The sequence below is a fragment of the Rhinoderma darwinii genome, chromosome 3 (genome assembly GCF_050947455.1).
Source record: "Rhinoderma darwinii isolate aRhiDar2 chromosome 3, aRhiDar2.hap1, whole genome shotgun sequence".
Lineage (NCBI taxonomy): Eukaryota > Metazoa > Chordata > Amphibia > Anura > Rhinodermatidae > Rhinoderma > Rhinoderma darwinii.
The window spans coordinates 234,891,863-234,907,932 of NC_134689.1; the positions used below are offsets into that span (position 1 = coordinate 234,891,863).

At 41.3% G+C, this 16,070-nt stretch overlaps 1 protein-coding gene across 2 annotated transcripts in view; it reads right to left on the reverse strand.

The window, feature by feature from the left end:
- Window positions 1-12,767: 12,767 nt before the first annotated feature.
- Window positions 12,768-16,070, reverse strand: part of KLHDC10 (kelch domain containing 10) — a 59,484-nt gene continuing 56,181 nt past the window's right edge. For both annotated transcript variants that reach the window (XM_075857528.1, XM_075857530.1), the window contains one exon: window positions 12,768-15,953. In XM_075857528.1, coding sequence (XP_075713643.1) covers window positions 15,744-15,953 — 210 coding nt within the window. In that variant the 3' untranslated portion in view covers window positions 12,768-15,743. The remainder of the gene's footprint in view (window positions 15,954-16,070) is intronic.

Consider the following 16,070-nt stretch of genomic DNA (forward strand, 5'->3'; position numbering starts at 1 on the left):
TATTTATCCCGCGCGGTGAACGCCGTAAGAGAAAATAATAATAAACCGTACCACAATCACAATTGTTTGGTCACTTCACCTCCCAAAAAATGGAATAAAAAGAGATCAAAAAGTCGCATGTACCTAAAAATGGTACTGATCAAAACTACAGTTCGTTACGCAAAAAATAAGTCCTCGCACGACTTTCCTGATGGAAAAATAAAACAGTTGTGGCTCTTAGAATAAGGTAACACAAAAAATTAATTATATTTTACAAAATGTATTTTATTGTGCAAACGCCATAAGACATAAAATAAAACTATAAACATCTGGTATCGCCGTAATCGTATCGCCCCGCAGAATAAAGTGAATGTCATTTATAGCGCACGGTGAACGCTGTAAAAAAAATAGTAAAATTGTAAAAATAGTAAAATTGCTGTTTTTTTAGTCACCACACCACCTAAAATTAGAATAAAAACTGATCAAAAAGTCGCATGCACCCCAAGAAAACTGCAATGGATTCCTCAAGGTCTCTAGTTTCCAAAAAGGGGTCACTTTTGGGGGGTTTCCACTGTTTTAGCACCACAAGACCTCTTCAAACCGGACATGGTGCCTAATAAATTAAATTAATTAAATGTCACCTCTACTTTGCTCTAAATTCCTGTGAAACGCCTAAAGGGTTAATAAACTTTTTAAATGCTGTTGTGAATACTTTGAGGGGTCTAGTTTCTGAAATGGGGTGTTTGATAAGGGTGTCTAATATATGGGCCCCTCAAAGCAACTTCAGAACTGAGCTGGAAACTAAAAAATAAAATAAAAATGAGGCAATACTTTGCTTCTTACATTATACTGATAATGAGCCGTGCCCACACCGAGATGACCCCAGTTTTGACCGTTTGTATAAACGGAGACCCCTATTAGACCATTTCAGTGCCCGGTTTTCCAAAGCATTCATCCCCGAGAAGTGTATTTCTATAGATGAATCCCTGGTACATTTGAAAGGGAGGCTTCAATTCCGCGAGTACCTGCCGGGTAAGAGGGCAAGGTATGGCGTGAAGATGTATAAGCTGCGAGAGTGCATCAGGGTATACCTACAAATTTAGGATATATGAAGGGAAGGACACCAGTTCTCAGCCCCCAGAATGCCCCCCCTTACTGGGAGTTAATACAAAAATTGTGTGGGATTTGGTGCATCCACTGCTGGACCAGGGTTACCACCTCTACCTGGATAATTTTTATACCAGCGTCCCACTCTTCAACTGCCTCGCTTCCAGAAGTCCTGCGGCATGCGGCACTGCTAGAAGAAACCTGAGAGGCCTCCCTACGACTCTGCTTGGGCAAACACTCAGAAGGGGTGAGAGCAGGGCACAATCTAGCAGCAACATATTGTGTGTCAAGTACAAGACCAGGGAGATGCCACACCAGTACCCATGTACCTGTACAAGGTACCAGGACAGGGACCCCCAAACTAGACTGCATCCTGGACTACAATAGGTACATGGGAGGGGTGGACTTGTCAGATCAAGTCCTGAAGCCTTACAGTACTTCTGGAAGCGGGGCCACAGGCATCGTACCAGGGCAACACTTTTTAGGGGAAGTTCCCCAAACTGGCAAGAAGGGAAAAAGACAAAAGAGGTGCAGAGTCTGCTATAAGAGGGGGATAAGGAAGGACACAATATATCAATGTGACGCGTGTCCCGAAAAACCAGAGCTCTGTATGAAAGAGTGTTTTCAAATTTATCATCCATCCCTTTATTTTTAATTTACCCCAGTTTTACTCGCTCTGATCCACTTCGCACAGCTTACCCCTCCTCATCTTTCCCCTCTGAGCCCTGCTGCGTGCCCAGGCAGCTGATAACAGCCACATGTAGGGTATTGCCGTACCCGGGAGAGCCAACATTACAGTTTATGAGGTGTATATCTCCGGTGGCGCATGCTGGGCACAATATATCGGACACTGAATTGGCATATATGTATAGAAAATTGCAAATTTCACTCTGCACCAACTGCTGCACATTATCTTTTACACAATACCTGTGGGGTCAAAATGCTCACTACACCTCTAGATGAATTCCTTAAGGGGTGTCGTTTTTAAAACGGGGTCACTTCTCGGGGGTTTCAACTGTACTGATACCTCAGGGGCTTCTGCACACACGACTTAGCACCAGAAAATTCCCAGTAGGCCACATGGTGGTCCTTTCCTTCTGAGCCCTCCCATGGGCCCAAACGGCAGTTTATCACCACAAATAGGGTATTGCCACACTCAGGACAAATTGGGCAACAAAATGCGGTATTTTATTCCTTGTGAAAATAAGAAATTTTGAGCCAAAACTACCTCTTATTGGAAAAAATGACATTTTTTTGAATTCACAGCCCAATTCAAATAAATTCTGTGAAAAAACTGTGGGGTCTAAATGGTCACAACAGCCATAAATAAATTCCTTGAGGGGTTTTGTTTCCAAAATGGGGTCACTTTTGGTGGGTTTCCATTGCTTTGATACCTCTGAGGCTCTGCAAATGCGACATGGCACCCGAAAACCAATCCAGCAAAATCTGGACTCCAACAAACACATAGCGCTACTTTCCTTCTGAGGCCTCCCATGGGCGCAAACAGCAGTTTATCACCACAAATGGGGTATTGCCGCACTCAGGACAAATTGGGCAACAAAATGGGGCATTTTGTTCCCTGTGAAAATAAGAAATTCTGATCAAAAATGACATCTTATTGGAAAAATTGTCATTCTTTTAATTTCACAGCCCAATTCAAATACGCGCTGTGAAAAAACTACGGGGTCAAAATGGTAACAATAACCATAAATTAATTCCTTGAGGGGTGCAGTTTCCAAAATGGGGTCAGTTTTGGGGGATTCCTACTGTTTTGGCACCTCAACACCTCTCCAAACCTGGCATGCTGCCTAAAATATATGCTAATAAAAAAGCACCACCAAAATGCACTAGGTGCTTCTTTGCTTCTGGGGCTTGTGTTTTAGTCCACGAGCGCACTAGAGCCACATGTGGGACATTTCTAAAAACTGAAGAATCTGGACAATACACATTTAGTAGTGTTTCTCTGGTAAAACCTTCTGTGTTACAGAAAAAAATAGAATAAAATTGAAATTCAGAAATAAAAACGAAATTTGCAAATTTCACCTCCACTTTGCTTTAATTCCTGTGAAATGCCTGAAGGGTTAAAAAACTTTCTAAATGCTGTTTTGAATACTTTGAGGGGTCTAGTTTTTAAAATGGGGTGCTTTATGGGGGTTTCTAATACATAGGCCCCTCAAAGCCACTTCAGAACTGAACAGGTACCTTAAAAAAAAGGCTTTTGACATTTTCTTAAAAATATGAGAAATTGCTGTTTATGTTCTAAGCCTTGTAACGTCCAAGAAAAATAAAATAATGTTCAAAAACCGATGCCAATCTAAAGTAGACATATGGGAAATGTGAACTAGTGACCATTGTGGGTGGTATAACCGTCTGTTTTTCAAGCAGATGCATTTAAATTCTGAAAAATGCTATTTTTTCTAAATTTTCTCTAAATTTTGCAATTTTTCTCAAATAAAGACTGAATATATTGACCAAATTTTACCACAAACATGAAGCCCAAAGTGTCACGAGAAAACAATCTCGGAATCGCTTGGATAGGTTTAAGCATTCCGACGTTATTACCACATAAATTGAAATATGTCAGATTTAAAAAATGGGCTCTGAGCCTTAAGGCCCAAACTAGGCTGCGTCCTTAAGGGGTTAATGTTATCTTCATTGAAAAAAACTGTACCGTTCAAAAGTTTAGGGTCACTTAGAAATGTCCTTTTTTTTTTTTTTTTTTTAAAGAAAAGCAGTGTATAGACATTGTCCCTGTCCATTTCCCTCCAGCATGTTGCAAAAAAAGCCAGAGGGAAACTGATGCTACAACGGATTCCATAGCTTTCAATGGGATCTGTTCTGGCACATAAGTTATGGCGCTAGACTTGTGCAGGAGCTGCATCCAAAAAAGTTACCTGCAGCGTTTTTGTGTCTGACTCCCTGGGAGGTGCGGCACTGTATCCTATTAAATGTACTGTTCGCCAGATCGAACCTGGGTGCTACCGCATCCACCTGGGAATACCTGGCCAGAGCATTGCCGACTCTCTATTAGCGGAATACCTAACCAGAGGGAGCTCCTGACGTCCCTGTCCATACAGTGCCCACCAAAAGTTCCGGAGCACCCTCATAACTTTTGAACGGCTTGAGGTAGAGGGTTAAAATTTGGTGGGATTTAATGGGGTCATTAGAATCTACCAGTTAACGCAAAAAAAAAAAAAAACACCACCACCACCACCACCCCCTTGGGGGTGGGGGCAGCAAATCTTAAATGGCACGAGTGGGGGCTCATTTGAAAGCGTTTTTCAATACAAAAACGATGCTGCAAACTACTTTAACGTTAAATATCTCAGCGGAAAAGGCTATCATTTTCATTATCGGCTACCGCCGGTGTTAGCATTACCCCAAATGTACCGCGTAGGTAAAATCCTAAATGTGTGTGATTTGGAGAATCACATCAAGGTGACTTTAAATTATGTATTGGGAATATACTTCAACTTGTGAAGACTACAAGGTGTGCTAATGTTTGCCCAGAGCTCCACTAGTAACATCCAGTCCTGACCTGTGAGGTTTTATCAAGATGCAATTACGGGAGAGTGGCTCTTAGGCCTAACAAATTCAGGGGTTGTTTGCTGCCAGGATCCCCTTAAATAAGGCTCTGTTCACTTCTGCGTTGGGGTCCTGTTCTGATGTTCCGTCGGAGGTTTAAATCAGAACGGGACCCTAAGCAGACACAAACTGACACCGACGGAAACCAAAAGGTTTCCGTTTCTATCACCATTGATTTCAATGGTGCCGGTGCCCGTGGTTTTTGTCTCTTTTGTGCACAGGATCCGTCGTTTTTTTCCGGAAGCGTAGTCGACCGCTATTTCTTCCGGCAAATCGACAGGTCCGGTGCACAAAAGAGACAAACGGAAACCACGGGCACCGGCTCTGTCACCATTGAAATCAATGGTGATGGAAACGGAAACCTTTTGGTTTCCGTATGTGTCAGTTTGTCTCCTCCAGGGTCCCGTTCTGACGGAAACCTCCGACGGGACGTCAGAACGGGACCCCAACGCAGATGTGAACAGAGCCGAAGATATTATTGCTGGGGAAAAAAGCTGGTGCGACTTTATTTCCTGAAGTGGAAACAAAGCATTTCCCAAAGCCCATTAAAATAAACGTCTAATTTAATGAATCTGTATCATGCTCGGACAAGCCAGGTCCAAAAGGAAAAACGCTGAATGCAGTGCTTCTCCGCTCTGACTAAAAGAGGGTCCAGAGCGGTAAAACAGTTCTCTTTACAGCCATGAAAAGGTGCGGTCTATAGCCAGTCCATTTGCCCTATGGATGTCATAGGGTATCCATTGTAGGAGGATCACCATCTATTCTCTCCTATAGGCTCTTTTCAAACATGCATACTTTACATCTGTAGTCCATCTGTTTTTTTTCTGTCTAACATTAGCTCCTTATTACAATAAGCCTATTCCCATGAACATAAAAAAAAGTGTGCGTTTTAAAAATGCAGTATGGATTACTTCCATATGTATTGCAGATGAAAAACATCCATTGAATTCCATGGAGAGTGATTTAAAAAAAACAAAACGATGTAATACTGATCACATACGGATGTAATATAGATCAAATACGGATGAATCTGTATTTTAAAGTGGCTGTCTTATGTAAATCAATTATCGCCTTAGTACTGTTCTGGTCAAAAGTTTTGAGACTGTAAAAACTAAAATTTGACAAAGTTTGCTGCTTCAGTGTTTTTAGATCTTTTAATCAGATGTTAGTGTGTTATATTGAAGTACAATTATAAGCATTTCATAAGTTTGCATAAACTTAATGTATTTGTCAAAAAGACTCAATATTTAGTGTTGACCCTTCTTCTTCAAGACTTCTGCAATTTGCTCTGGAATGCTGGATATCCGCTTCTGGGCCACATCCTGACTGATGGCAACACATTCTTACCTAATCAGTGCTTGGAGTTTATCACAATTTCTGTGTTTGTCCACCTGCTTTATGAGAATTGATCACAGTTTCTTAATGGGATTGAGATCTGGGGAGTTTCCTGCCATGGACCCAAAATGTAAATTTTCTGTTCACTGAGCCACTTAGTTCTCACTCTTGCCTTGTGACATGGTGCTCCATCATGCTGGAAAAAGCATTGTCCATCACCAAATTGCTCCTGGGTTGATGTGTGAAGTTACTCTTGGACGATGTTTGGATAGTCTTCTTAGGCAAAATTGTGAATGAGCCCACTCCCTTGGATGAAAAGCAACCCCACACACGAATGGTCGAAGGATGCTTCACCTTTTCTTCTCTGGACAATCATTCTTCCAGATGCCCGAAACAGTCTGAAGGGGGCTCCATAAGAGATAACTTTACCCCAGCCCCCTGCAGTCCAATCCCTGTACTTCCTGCAGAATGTGCATCTGTCCATGATGTTTTTCTTGGAAAGTAGTGGTTTCTTTGCTGTCCTTGTTGACACCAGGCCAGCCTACAAAAGCTTTTGCCTCACTGTGTGTGCAGATGCACTGACACTTGCCTGCTGCCATTCCCGAGCAAGCTCTGCACTGGTGTTGAACCAATTCCGTAGCTCAATCCTCTTTAGGAGACGGTCCTGGCACTTGCTGGCCTTTCAATTGCTGTGAAGGCTTCAGGACGCCCAAGAATCTCTCTCATTGAAGTTCTTGATGATCTGATAAATGGTTGATTTAGGGGCAATCTTACAAGCAATATTGTTCTTACCTGTAAAGCCCTTTTGATGCAAAGCAATGATGACTGTATGGGTTTCCTTGGAGATAACCATGGTTAACAGAAGACCAGGATTTCAAGCACCATCCTCCTTTTAAAGCAGTAGGTCCGGCAGGCCTAAATGATAAATTATTACTCTTGGGGAACTGCCAGATCATTTTTAACACTGTATGGATTGTCAGTTTGGTAACTCTAAATAATCTATGCTTTTATTCTTGCAATGATAATAGTATTACATCATTTTGTATACGCTCTGTCCGTACAAGGAAATGGAAATTATATATATATATATATATATATCTTATGTGAATACTCTTTTCCTCTTGAATAAGTTTTTTTTATATATTGTAGTAAAGATCTATAATTATTCTCTTTGCTCCCCTACTTTATGGATAACTAACCGCTCATTGGGGATAAAGGTTTTTGATTGTTAAACAGAATCCCAAGGAGTGGGTACAAGTTTTGCAAGTTAGCACCTCCCCTGGTGTCAGATGATGCGAGGGATGACATCGATGTGGGCCCGCAATTCTTTTCTCTTCCCCCTTTGTCTAGTTGTTACAGCTGATGCCGGTGTAGATGCAGCTTGTCCTGTGCTCTAGCGATGACGCGCTGGCGTGGGTGCATGTACAGCGAGTGGTTTCATTCTGCACTTGCATCAACTGATCTCCGTGCTGTACAGCACAAAACAGCCCATAACCTCATAGCTCTCTGCATTGTTCTCCCTTTGGGTGAGTGCTGCTTTTTTCAATTTCTCCCTCTCCTTTTTTTTTTAAACTGATTATTTATATATTACAGAGCACCACCATATGAATGGAATTGGAATCCCTGTTATTACAATCTGTTGCTGTGAATGGACAGTCCTCCTTGTAGTAGTGCCAACTCCCCCTCCCCACTGGAATTTAAGGCAACCAGCCTGCTCTTATCACTCTGTCATGGTGATTGAATTATAGAAGCTGCCCTGTCCTCGTTAACACTTTCTCCTGAGCCAACAAGAAGAGCACATAAAACGTCATCGATAGATCGATCTATCGATAGAGACAGCGATGTCAGAGCGTTCAGATTCTCTGGCCGGGGACTACGGCATTGTAAATGTTCTTGCCAGGGCCTCTGGTCCTGGGCGGAAGCTCCTGACATCACTGTCCTTATACAGACTCTGAGGTCAGGAGTTACCCAACAGATCTGTTCTACTGTAGTTCTATATATTACAGTATAGTTTTTTTTTTTTAGTTTTTTTTGTGGGATCCCTCGGGATGGAATAGTGTAGTAGACTACGCTAGTCCAGCATATTTAAAAAAAAAAAAAAAAAAGGCATATACTATCCTGACAGAGCCCAAAAGGACAATTATAGATACCCTTACCATGTACGTCAGGAATTTTCCTAACCTACAATAAACCTGGGGCACAAACGTGATGTGCACAGGCCCTACCACTGATGCAATATGAGAGCGAAAAGCAGCTCAAACACATTTAAAGAAGGCACAAAAGAACTTAGAGGGTATGTTGACCTTTGGTACCATTTTATTGCTGCAATGCATCTAAAAAAAACAAACTAAATAAAGCACATTCGCATGTAGTCTTGGTTAAAAATAGCCTACTTTTTCCTGTTTACCGATCCTATGTAGACTTATGGTCTCCAGGGTTACAAACTACAAGCAAACTTAAAGTTCTGGTGTTCACTCTCTGCTGTGTGCAATTCCCTGAACTGTACATAGGAGAGAGACTGCAGCTACTAAAGAACAGTTTGATCTAGCTGCTGTTCAGTAGCCACAAAATCTATCACTTCAATGGGAGGCAGAGAAAGCATATTTCGCTGCGTTTTATGCCCACGGCTCTCAATGGCCACGGGCGAAAAATGCCACGAAAATCGGCATGCAGGGAGAGAAAAATCTGCCTCAAATTTCCAAATGGAATTTTGAGGCAGAAATTCCGCCTGCAAAAAAACTCAATGTAAACATAGCCTAACACAGCGTTTTATGAACGCTCGCTCCTGATAAGTGCCCTGTATGAACTGGGCAACGGATCATCCGATGAAAGAACAAACACTCGTTCATCAGTTGGTTTGCTCATTTATAAAACAGTTGCTAGTTGGCAACATCTCCCTGTGTAAAGAGGGAGATGTGCTGCAGACATGATAGTTTGTCCCCATACATATCGATCGTTGCAATGATCGCTCATCCTCATACATAACCAGTTATTGCTACTTGAGAATGAAGAAAATGAGAACTCAAAATCGGGCCGTATTAAAGAACCCTTAAAGCGTAGCTAAACATTTGACAAACTCCTGTCATAGTGACATGTCAGAAGTTTGGATTGGTGGGGGTCCGAGCACTGAGACCCCCACCAATCGCTAGAACAAAGCGATAGAAGCACTCGTATGAGCGATGAGCCGCTTCGATACATTGGCTTTATGGAAAAAGCCCAACAGAAACTAAGTACGGGCTCATAGACTTTCTATTGAGTCCGTACGTGCCGGTTTGGCTTTTTCCGTAAATAAATGTATCGAAGCGGCTCATCGCTCATACGAGTGCTTCTATCGCTTTGTTCTAGCGATTGGTGGGGGTCCGAGCACTGACATGTCACTATGACATGTCAGAAGTTTGTCAAACATTTAGCTACACTTTAAAACAGGAAATCCTATTGTTGGCCTAAATTAGATTCTCACATTTGAACAGTATGATTATAGTACAGGAGACGAAAGATTTTTTTTTTTCCCCTAACATGTAACAAAAGGATGCCATTTCTTTCCCAACTCAGGAAATCCTGAAAACATGTACTGTTGGTGGTAATTGACTTACTATTGAACTGACCATAACTATCGACTGTATATCAGGAATTGCCACAGCTAGCCCCTGTGTGATATCCTCAAATTAAGATCTGTTGGAGGCAAAACCACCAATATATGAATATATAGCATCAAAAACCACAATATATGAATAGACCCAAATACTGTCCTAACGGTTGACATGCTGGAAATTTTGCGTCAAGACAGCCTGTGCGGATTTCCTCACGGTAGATATTCATCGCATCTATAACTTTGGGGTTGCTGCGTTTTGTAGTTTATACTTTGCATAGTTTACACTAGATTAGACTAGCATACATTTCTGCCTTCAAGGCGGAGTTCAGACATTTTCACCACTACTAGAGGGCGCTTACAGCATACTGTTTATACATTGAACTTAAGGGGGGTTTTCTGGGACTTGGATTCCCACCGATCTGATATTGCTGACCAGTGATATCAGCCTCCAAGCACCCCCACGATCAGCTGATTGAAGGGGCAGCAGCTCTCTTCATTGCTTACCAGGCACATCTTTATACATGCGGCAGTACATTTAACTCCGTCCTATTCACTTGACACAAGCACAGTGTGACGGGAGCAGATGGACACAGCACGTAACATCACTCATCAGCCTGTGAAGAAATGGGTGCGAGGCGAGTATTTTTATACCCCAACCAGCACTTAATACATGGGGGCCTGAGAGAGAGTCCAGTCCTCACAGTGAAATTCATATAAAGGCTTTTAAAACAACTATTCAGTCTAACGAGTGGCATCCTGCTCATTTAACCTCTTAAATGTCACGACCCCCTAATGGAAGCCCACGCCTGCCATCTATGTACTGCTATTAAGCCGTTGGCAGGGCTTAATAAAGGAGACGGTCAGAATCACAATATACTGAAATCCATTAGTATTGCAGTATATCGTGCAAGCGATCCAATGATTGATGGTTCATGTCTCCTAGGGAGACAAAAATGTTAAAAATAAAGTTTACAAAAAAAATGTGTTATGTACAAAAAAAAAAAACTCCCACTAAAGCATTGAAAAAATGGTATTGCTTCGTTCGTAGAAGTCTGAACTATTACAGTATAATATTTAAACCGCACGGTGAACGATGTTAAAAAAAAATAAAAAATGTTTAGAGATCCCAAATAAAATAAAAACCTCAAATATACTCCAAAATGGTACTATTGAAAACGTCAGCTAGTCATATAATCTGAGAGCAATAACTTTAAAAAAATAAATAAAATTCTATCCATTCATCTATAAAAATTTGACATTCTTAATTGTATTGACCGACAGAATAAAATTAACATGCCATTTTTATTGAACGGTGAATGCCATAGAAACAAAACCCAAAAGACTATGGGTGACAGTTTTTTTTTCCCCCATGCCACCCCACCCGGTATTTTTTCCCCATTTCCTAGTACATTTTAAATCGCACCATTTATTGTACCACAAACTACAACTCGTCCTGCATAAATCAAGGCCTCGTACCAGTTTAAAAAAAAAAAAAAAAAAAAAAAAGGTATGGCTTTTGGAATGTGGGGAGAAAAAAAAAAAAAGTATTCTGAAACCGGTTGTGGCGGGAAAAGGTTAATATATGTTCCGAATTAAAAATAAACCAGAAGACTGAAAATGTATGGAAAGAATCAGTGTAAACTTGCAGCTCTGACGCAAGGACTCGAACTGCCTACGGCCAGTTTGAAACATTTGTTTGGTGGTGAAAATGGTGTGTAAAATGAATGCAAATTCCCTAACCTGAACCCTCTTCCATATAAACCGTTACATTATAGGTTCACTATGGATTGCATTAGGAATCGGCTACATAAGCAGTTCTCTGGTATTCTTGGAATCTCTCCCAATAGCTGCAGGAGCTATTTGAATATAGTATATGGGTGTAATGGAAACGCACATGCTACCTACAAATTGAATCTTAAAAAAAAAAAAAGGATAGTTACATTTGCCTGGTTTTGAACACAAAAAGTCTGTATAAATATGTAACATTGAAAAAAAAATTTTTTTAATTCGGTTTCAAGAAAATAATACCATGTAAAATAACAATGCATTTATCATGCATGACAGAGAAAGCAAAATATTGCACTTACATTTTTTTACATTTAAAAAAGTACACCTATTAAAAGCTGACACACCAAGTCTAAAGTCTATCATACTTTATACATCATGCCAGGAAAGTTAAAAAGTTCATGTAGCAGTGAAAGGATCAGTACATTCATCAGCCCCCTTCACAGTAGAGTACTTCTTACCATTTCAGCTTTGTCGTGTGATTCCTTTAGGTTGGGTTCCCACAGTGCAGATTTGCTGCAGATTTTGCCTGCATTTTGGAAGCCAAAATCAGAATTGGATACAGGGGAGCAGACCTATAAGGCCTTTCTTTATATACTACTTCAGTTTAGATTCCATTCCTGGTTTCGACTTAAAAACGCATGCAAAGTCTGCAGAAAATCTGCGCTGTGTGAACCCAACCTTACGGGTGGAGACATTTGGGTTAAGGCAGCAGAGTCATTTTCGGCAGGTACAAACTACAATGGATTTAATAAATCATGAAGTAGTCTTCAGATAGTTCGGGTATGTTCACACGACAGCGCAAAATACGGCTGAAATTACGGAGCTGTTTTCAGGAGAAAACAGCTCCTGAATTTCAGACGTAATTGCTCGTACTGGCATTTTTCGCGGCACAGTACATCGTAAAGCCCATTGAAAGTAAATGGGCAGATGTTTGTCGGCGTAATGGAGCCGTTTTTACAGAGGTAATTCGGGGCGTAAAACGCCCGAATTACGTCTGAAACTTGGTCGTGTGAACATACCCTAAAATAAATGGAGTTGACTCGACTTAAATCCCAACAGAAGACAGCAGGTTGCAAAATAAACCAGAGATGTCTACAAAGGGTATGTGCACACACACTAATTACGTCCGTAATTGACGGACGTATTTCAGCCGCAAGTCCCGGACCAAACACAGTGCAGGGAGCTGGGCTCCTAGCATCATACTTATGTACGATGCTAGGAGTCCCTGCCTCGCTGCAGGACAACTGTCCCGTACTGTAATCATGTTTTCACTACGGGACAGTATTTCCACGGAGAGGCAGGGACTCCTAGCATCGTACATAACTATGATGCTAGGAGCCCGGCTCCCTGCACTGTGTTCGGTCCGGGACTTACGGCCGAAATACGTCCGTCCATTACGGACGTAATTAGTGTGTGTGCACATACCCTAAGGGATTAAGCAGCAAAAGAAACTCAATTTCTAGCATCTCTTCTACTTCTCTAAAGCAAGGCCCTATTTACATCACGTTTACGGCCTCCGTTTAAAGCATACATTGGGAGGTTGCTAAACGGAGGCTGTAACGAGTGCCTAACAATGGCACCCATTGCCTCAGTGTATACATTAAACGGATGCCTGTGATGGATGAGATCTAGCACCTATAGGCTCTTGTGTTAAAAAATAAATAAAAATACTGCACCATATACTACGCTATTCCATACTTTCGTTTTTACGGCATACCGACCTATATCAGCCCAATGGCCTAAAGGACAATCTTTTCACCTCAGTTAGGCTAATATTACCCTATGGACATGTTTGCCGTGTACGTCAGGAGCTTTCCTGGCTTACAATCTAAATATATGGGGGGGGGGGGGACACACAAAAAAAAAAACCTCCGTCATGTGAATAAGTGCCTTTTACCAAGAAACATGGTGGTTACATAATTTCATGATGCAAGGAAAATTAAAATACAAATACATTGCGCCAGCAGCTTTGGAGGGATACACTACAATTCTATAAACCAAAAGGATCATTGAAAACAATTTGTGACCAGTCTATTGAATGGGTAAGCTGCATGGGTAAGCTGCATGGGTAAGCTGCATGGGTAAGCCGCATTCATTTTCTAGTTCTTATTCGAAACATTCATAGTTGAATTTATATTCTAGCTGGGAGGAGGCAGTAAATAAATATATTTGGCTTACTCACAGATAAAACGTTATTGCTGAGACGGTGCCTTGTTTGGGATATAAACAATAAAGAATAGCACACTTTTCTAAAATGAATGAAAAAGGCACTAAAATTGCATACAAAATACATTCAAGAACTGAACCAATATACAACAGCAGAAGAATGCAGGACCACACCGGTCCTATGAACCATTTGTGATGAATGAATAGCTGAAAACGTATTAAGTGAATGGGGTTGATCGCCAGAATATGTACTTCAAAAACTATAGGATGCACAGTATAGAGTTGCAAGCCTCTACCTGCCACTAAAACAATTTTAAAAAAACCAGCACAGAAGAGCGACACAACTTTGCAGAGGAAGGCCTTATGAACACAGCAGGGCCATGTGTATGGGTCTCTACCTGCCGCCATATGGTGTTCCATTGTATGTTGAAGATGGGGAGAATAGCTTTATATTATGGTCCATGGAGCACGCCAGTTTTTTTTTCTGCCAAATTCATAGGGCCGTATTACAGGTCCTTACGACCCAGAGGTTGTGTGGAGCCGAATACAGTCACGTACATGAAGACAAGGGGTATAAGAAGGTTTCCCTGTTCCTCGTTGCAGAATAGATCTCCCTAACAATCATTAAGCATTCTTGTACCTGAGATGCCAATTTCTAAAAAAGACAAAACCAGGAACAGTTTATAGCACAAAGAATAGGGTAAACTTTTACATTGGGGACCTGGTTACCTTTTGATTTCATCATTGAGCACTATAGGATTAGGAAAAGATAATGCAACAGTGTCTGCTGTAAAGCAAACAACAAAACTTCATAGGATTAGTGAAGGCACAAAGATCTAAGCAAAAGCCAAATGTTCAGCAGAGAAAGTTCACCAGGAGCGGTGATATTCACGGTAACGTCTGCTCTGACTGACGGCTTTCTAAAAACTCCACAGTATTTTGTCCAAATGACCGCCAGAGCCAACCTAACTTTAGGGTCTTTGCAAAAACTGAGAAAATAACACAAAAAGTTAGATAGCAGGAATATTAGCCACGTGGCTCGAGGGATGTTCATGTAATTCAGAAGCCATATACGGTAATTTGGTAGTCAGCCAGTAACAAACTGCATACATAATGCCTGCTAGATTTAATAGGCACTGTTAACCCTTGGACAACCGCAATGCCCTGAAGCCCAATTCGATCTAAAGGATATTGTAAAAAAAAAAAAATAGGAACTTTCTGCTGAGATTTTACGAATTGATAGTTGGAGAATAAATTCATAATTATGTCGATGTGAATAACTCAGTCATCCCAGATCTGCATATAAATTGATCAATCTGCCTTGATTTATCTGCCCTAAGCTAGACAATGACTGTCTTCCTATAGTCTGAAGAAGAAAAAAAAAACAAAAAAAAAACGCAAGTTCCACGACAGTCAATGACCGATCACTTCCCTGCTCTCCATGCTGGAGAGGCTTTGGCCAGCAGCGTAAGATATACAGACAGGAGGAATTGTAGTGACAGCTGTAGAATAGGAGCAGAAAGCATGAGCAAGACATTATAGCTACAATTTTCACAGGTTCCGTACATGATGTACCTTCAATAGCCTAAAGTCTGAGGTCAAGATGAAAACATCTAGGGTCAGTTTAGCGCAGGCTGTTAAGAAGTCCACGTGATTCGATGATATCAGATGTCAGCTGAACGCCTACGGATCAGCCACGAGTGCCAAAATAAGACACGTGAGGCCTTTAAAACAAGAGTCTACGTGAAGATTGAGGCCGAGTACCATGTCCGAGAATTGGCATGACCTGCACAGATTACACCTGCTCTATAAAGCATGACATTTCCGACAGCTGAAACAGCTAGAACAGATTTCACAATACATATATTATCTGGCTACAGACTTGTGTGACCCGTGGGGCATCGTGTTCACAAATAGCAGGACGCTTGGTGAAATTCATCTCAAACCGACAGGGTACAAATAAGTTAGTTAAAAAGCATGTATTCCTAACCGAATAAAAAGATATAATGGCCAGTGCAGGCATTGGACTTAAAACTGCGGATTTATGCGCCGGGATGGTTAAAATGTGAAAAGGATTGAAGGCCACGTATAATCTGTGCGAGTAGGTCCAGGCATCCAGATCTCATTAGCAGCGGACTCCTGGGAAAGGCTTCTAAAACACTGGGGGACTCCGGGTGGGACGCAAACAACTTCATTTTAATCTCTCTATGAGTCCTTGTGATAGTCCAAGCTCTAGAAGCTGATTTGTGGGGAGGTGAGCAAGGTGAGGGAAATATTTCAGTAAGTTCTCCCAGCAGAGTTCTAGAAGGCTGGGGACGACAAGCCAGATTTTAAACAAAGATCCAGTCCGCCTGTTCTGCTGGATATTCACTACTCCTCCATGGATATACATACAGCCCGCCTAGAATAGAAGATCTACATATCAGCGTTATCCTAGGCAGAAAGTATTCAACCACTATACATAAGAAGCCTCAAAACGTACCATTAAATATTGGCAAAATAAACTTGTCGTTTAGGA